We start from the raw sequence: 5680 nt of genomic DNA, 5'->3' as shown, positions 1-5680 counted from the left end.
ATGTACAACAATCAACTCTTATTCATGTAGAGAAGTCTACATGTATTCATGTACAACAATATGGTGATCAGGGCAATCAGGGGTGCCGTACCTTTCCAAGAGCAATTTGCTAACCAATTGCTGGCCAGAATTAGTGAAGCGCACTTTCACTATCGATTCCTCACAGGCGAAGTGCATTTGGTATCACTCCGCCTGTGACAGGAGCCGGCGCTATAGAGGAGGCATCGGCTTATGCGGCTCTGCTCCCTTCGGAGCCGCCTCGCTTCCTCTAGCACTGGCTTCGTTGGCACCGCTGATTCTCTCCTGCCTCTCCCGCGGCTCTTCAAGTTCCCCCTTATGCCACCACCGGCCCTGGGAATGGTCACAACTAGGTCTTATTTTCGGGGTAGGTCTTATATTTTAGCAATTCCCAAAAATAGTACTAGGTCTTATTTTCGGGGTAGGTCTTATTTTCGGGGAAACAGGGTACCACCTGGACAGCAGCTGAGCCAAGCATCCTGCAGCTACCCATATTTGTCCTCTCACCCAATGCTGGATGCTTCGTTTGCGTTGCTACTCCTTTCTGTAATCTGAGGCCCTGGAATAGGAGCTAAGCCTCACTACCTGTCTACCTGGGCTGAACCCTGTACACGTGACTGCTGGGGTCACTGTGTGCCCTACACTAGAGTGGGTGCTCCACTGGTCCCCTGAACATTATCTGGGCCAGGACCCCCCAAGGAGGTGAGCACTGCTGGGGCCACTCATGGATTTCTTAGCCCTTCTCATCTGATTGCACAGGAAGGACTTTACCTACAATTACACAGTGACAGTAATCCTTTAGCTATCATTGTCTGCAATGGGCTTTAATTGTTGCCACAGCCCAGTTGTTACTTAAGGGGGTTAAACTGTACACAGGAATTTTGCATCCTACATATTTTTTTTAAAAAGGGGTCCACTGATTATTTGATAGAGGCAGGATTTGTGTCTAATTTAGGGGTAGCCTGTATAAGAGAAGCCTAGGTGTCATGTGACATTCTTCTGTGACCCAATGATATAGCAAAAAATATACTGCAGAAAAATTCATGATGGCGTTGGTTTTTGGCTTGTTATATTTATATACATTCAGCTATGGGTCAGGTGTGAACACAAACATTCTATCGCTGAGTTAAAAGTTAATAAATGAAAACTCGGCAAGTAGTGATTTCATTAGAACCTAAGTCTTAAGCATACATAAACAATACTCAGTGGGATGGGGAGAGACTACTTCTTGCACATACATGCTGCTTAACAATCAAGATGCTTACATACAGTAATATGTTTTTCTAGAGTTTCAATTAGTTCATTATTGCACAGGCAAAGTTTACAAAAATCCTCCTGTAAATGGGACCCAATGTATTTCCCATTTATGGAGCAGTAGGCAGCATCAAAGCTGTCACTATCAGATGAGAATCTTTGTAGGTAGGTTACTCCTGAGATTCTATTGAGAATAGGCAGATATCTTCCCACTCATCAAGCACAGGAAGATATCTTTCTGGATAAAGCAGCATATGTGGGATATCTAAATTGTCCCAGAGATCTCTTTAAAGTAAATGTCACACTTCAAGAGTAATTAAGCTATCATGAGTGCCCCAGCAGTGCTGTCTGCTTTAACCTTATTACTTTTACAATCCAACAAGTTTTTTGTTTTTTTAAAGAATACGATTGTAAATGTTCTATTTTTACATTGCATGATAAATTCTACTAATATAATAACTAGGGATGCACAGATACCAAGTACGGTATTTGGGAGGCACGATACCATTTGTTCCAGACCAAATACATGTACTTGTCCAAGTATTCACAGATACAATTATTGATACAGACTAATGATTTTAGGACAGTGGTGGAGTGCCAGAGCCAGGTCCCAGCTGCAACTGCTACAACCCTGGTAGTTAAAATGCCAAGTATCGGCACTGGTATCTGAACATCCCTATAACACAGGCCCTTTCATTTTATAACATTACGTACAATTAACTGAAATGTGTGTATAACTTTATATTAAATACAATAAACACATAAAGGTGGCAGTATGCATAGAGTTTTAATTCGGCATTCAATACTTCTGTGTTGTAAAAGTACAACTGTACGGATGCATTTTCCCTGTTACTGTGTGAATTCATTTAGAAAAACAGGTTTTCTTATAAAACATATGCCTCTACAATGCACTAAAGATTCTGTTGATAATGTCAATAATCAATAAATAAACTTTTCCTTGAAACACATCATTCACAGTGAGCCTTCCATTAAATAAAGGTTTGAGATAACAGTTTAACAAATACCAGTGGCTAAGGCCTTGTAAAAAATGCCTTCAGAATGTGTAAGAGCTATGTGCACATCAAGCTCATACAAACTATTTTAAAATGGTTCCAGTTTTGGGAGATTAACACACATCTTAATGGAAGTGCTGATTGTAACTTTAAAGCCCAATTGAACCCTCAGTTTAAATCGGCTAAATACATTCCAAGCATCAACACAAAAGGAGATCAATGTCTTACAGTTTGTTTTCTTTCTATGCCAGACACAGTCTTTGTAGAAAAGCCTGTCCATGACCAGCAGCTTCAGCGGGGAAACCTTGCTCTCCGTGGGGAAGTTGTGGTTCAACACACCCCTACTTAGCCAGAGCTAGAATTCTACAATCAGAAAGCTCATGATCCCCACTGATTGCAAAACTCTGGCTCTGACTCAATAGAAGGGCATGTCAGACTGCTTCCCCACAGACAGCAAAGGTCCAACTCTGCAGCTTGCTGGCAGGAGACAGGCTTTTCTAGTCAGGCTGTGGCTGCTTTATGAAAATAACTTTTTGTTTTTATGGAATTTATTTAGTTAATTTAAACTAAAAGTTCAGTTTAGCTTTAGAAATAAAAATATAGCCAATCCTTTTTTGGCTATAGTTCTCCTTTGGGTTACAGAAGAACATTTACTAATGCACTCCTATGACCCAAAACTCAGCATATAGCTGACTATTGCCTACTATATGCTGACAGCACAGAGACGCACTGCAGCTGGTAAAGATCCCAAAATATTGTCGGGATTCACTCTACTGCCTGATTGACAGCTAACTCGGACTCTCTGGATCAGAGCCAGCTGGGAGGTGTGTTGGGTTGTCAGTCAAATTATTGGCAACGCCTAGCATGCTGTACTGTACGCTAGGTGTGCTGTACAATAACGTGCCCTAAACGTAGTGTATTGTGTAAATCGGCCCTAAAGTGCCTACAAGATGAGTTGCAATTCTGTGTCTGCCTACATTAATTATTCATTTTCCATTGCAAACAATCTTAAATAGAAATACAGCTGTTGGATATGCACACATGCAGGTACTAAGTTGTGCCTTGCTTAGCTATTGGTTTTACCTTTATTTTTAATGACAAGTTCACTTTGCATATTGGAATTACATTGCTTTTTCTTGTTAAAGCTGATACAGCAAGGATTCTAGGACAGGATCCCAAGTTCCTGGCAAGACTTGTGCAGTGGTGTGAAGTGAAGGATCACATTGGTGTACGAGGAGAAGCAAATCGTTTGCTGGCATCTCTCCTGCGACACAGCAAATCTCAAGTAAGACTATAATAAATGAGCATGCAATTCTGCAAACAAATCTGACATCAACACTTCCTAATATCATACCTTCCCTCACATTTAAGATTTGGAATTAGGCCAAATAGAATAGAGTGTATTTCAACATATGGATGATATGATAATTTATTCAGCAGATACCAACATGTCAGTTGGTAATTTGTTGGAACTCATTAACCACTTTGGTCTTTTTTGGGGGTTTAAAGTAAATTGAGGGGAAGTCGATCATGTTCCCAATTGATGACATATCTGCTGATATGTTACCCACAGATTGCAATCTTAGTTTAGTATCTAAGTTCCGATATTTGGCTGTATCGATTCAGACCCCACTTTCTAAATATATAACCAGCAATCTTAATCCAGTGATTAATGCCTTGAAAGACAAAAGTCCACACTGGCAGACACTTCTACTTAATTTAATGGGTAAAGTGAACTTAGTTACTTGCAGAAATTCTTATGTATCCTTGCCAATGCCCCAGGTTATCTGCCATTGAAAAACTTCAAAATTATAAATTCCCATTTGATCTTTTTGTTGTGGGATCAGTCAACATCTAGATTGTCTCTTATGGTTCTATGTAACCCTATGTAATCAGGGTGGATTAGTTCTGCCGAACTTACCTCTATTACCTGGTAGAAATGTAAGTTGTGTTTAAATTTTGACATTCGGATCTGCATCTGAATTTCTGATTTCAGATATATCTAAATTTCTGAATTCAAATTAATCGAATTCATCCATACAGTCTGCTTTCTTGAAGTGAGCAGTGTTCCTGCTGCTAGTACTACTGACACTGTCACTGATGCAGCCAGCGGCACCACCACCACCACCACAAGTTGCACGTCTGTGTCACAATCTGGCGCCGCAGCATTTGCAAGCTCAGCCATGACCGGTCCCTCCACCAGTAGTAAAACATTCACTACTGTTAGGTCTCGAAGGGGGAGAGGTACAACACAATCTGTAAAGGAGAGTAAACAGGAGCAGGTAACCCATCATATGTCTGTGCACCATCAGCTGAGCACCCCTCCCTACAAGCTGAAAAGGACAGGCAGGGACATGCAACTTCCATTCCAAGCACGATTGAGCGGAGTAAACGCTGGGGACCTACTAGTCTTTTGCTATTTCAGGACATCGCCCCAGAACCACCTGCACAGCTGTAACTAACAGTGGCATTACCATAACCACCTTTGCCACATCCACTGCCAGTAACATAGTGACACCTGCTTTGTAGACGGCAGAGGTCAGGCCGAAGCTGCGCATGGTTTTCCCAGTGTGCATCCACTTGTGCAGCTGAAGAGGGTTTCTGGATTCTTAGGAGGGAATTGGTCATGCTCATATCTCATATTCTCACCATCGCCGCTACTGCCAGAGTTGCCACCACTAGCACTGCTAGCAGCTGTGCAGTAATCAGTGAGTCTGTTCCTGTTCCGTGTCAGCAGGGAGAAGAGGGAATTCTGCAGGTCTCCTAAACATCGGGAAAAGATACTGTACAGGTGAAACACGAATAATTAGAATATCGTGCAAAGTTCATTTATTTCACTAATGCAACTTAAAAAGGTGAACTAATATATGTGATAGACTCATTACATGCAAAGCAAGATAATTCAAGCCGTGATTTGTCATAATTGTGATGATTATGGCTTACAGCTCATTAAAACCCCAAGAACCACAAATCCACAACCTCAAAAAAGTAGATTATTACATGCAATCAATAAAACAAGGATTGTACATAGAACAATATCGGACCTCTGAAAAGTACAAGCATGCATATGTACTCAGTACTTGGTTTGGGCCCCTTTTGCAGCACTTACTGCAATTACTTTTGCACGATATTCTAATTATTCAAGTTTCACCTGTATATCTGTAATTCAAGATAGAGAAGTTTGAAGAGTGTCAGTCTGATACTCTCTCATCTAGCACTGCTCAGTCCTCTGGAGCACTTACTTTTTGGGCTAAGGCACTGAACAGCTTAGTGAGACCCACTAGAGTGCCCCCAGCAAATGATACTCAGCGCAAGATATGGTTGGGGCATCCCTTTCCGACTCACCATTGCACCCAACCATGGATCCCTTATTATTGTGGCAGGGCAAGAGGGAT

The 5680-nt window shown here is 41.4% G+C and overlaps 1 protein-coding gene across 2 annotated transcripts in view; it reads left to right on the top strand.

Moving 5' to 3' along the window:
* LOC108786602 (rap1 GTPase-GDP dissociation stimulator 1-like) overlaps window positions 1-5680 on the top strand; it is a 150543-nt gene that overhangs the window by 135424 nt on the left and 9439 nt on the right. For both annotated transcript variants that reach the window (XM_018555926.1, XM_018555925.1), the window contains exon 11: window positions 3431-3570. In XM_018555926.1, coding sequence (XP_018411428.1) covers window positions 3431-3570 — 140 coding nt within the window. The remainder of the gene's footprint in view (window positions 1-3430; window positions 3571-5680) is intronic.

The sequence above is a fragment of the Nanorana parkeri genome, unplaced genomic scaffold (genome assembly GCF_000935625.1).
Source record: "Nanorana parkeri isolate BGI_ZX_2015 unplaced genomic scaffold, ASM93562v1 scaffold218, whole genome shotgun sequence".
NCBI classification, from domain to species: Eukaryota; Metazoa; Chordata; class Amphibia; order Anura; family Dicroglossidae; genus Nanorana; species Nanorana parkeri.
The sequence above is the reverse complement of the archived record's forward strand: the minus strand, read 5'-3'. Positions and strand labels throughout refer to the sequence as shown.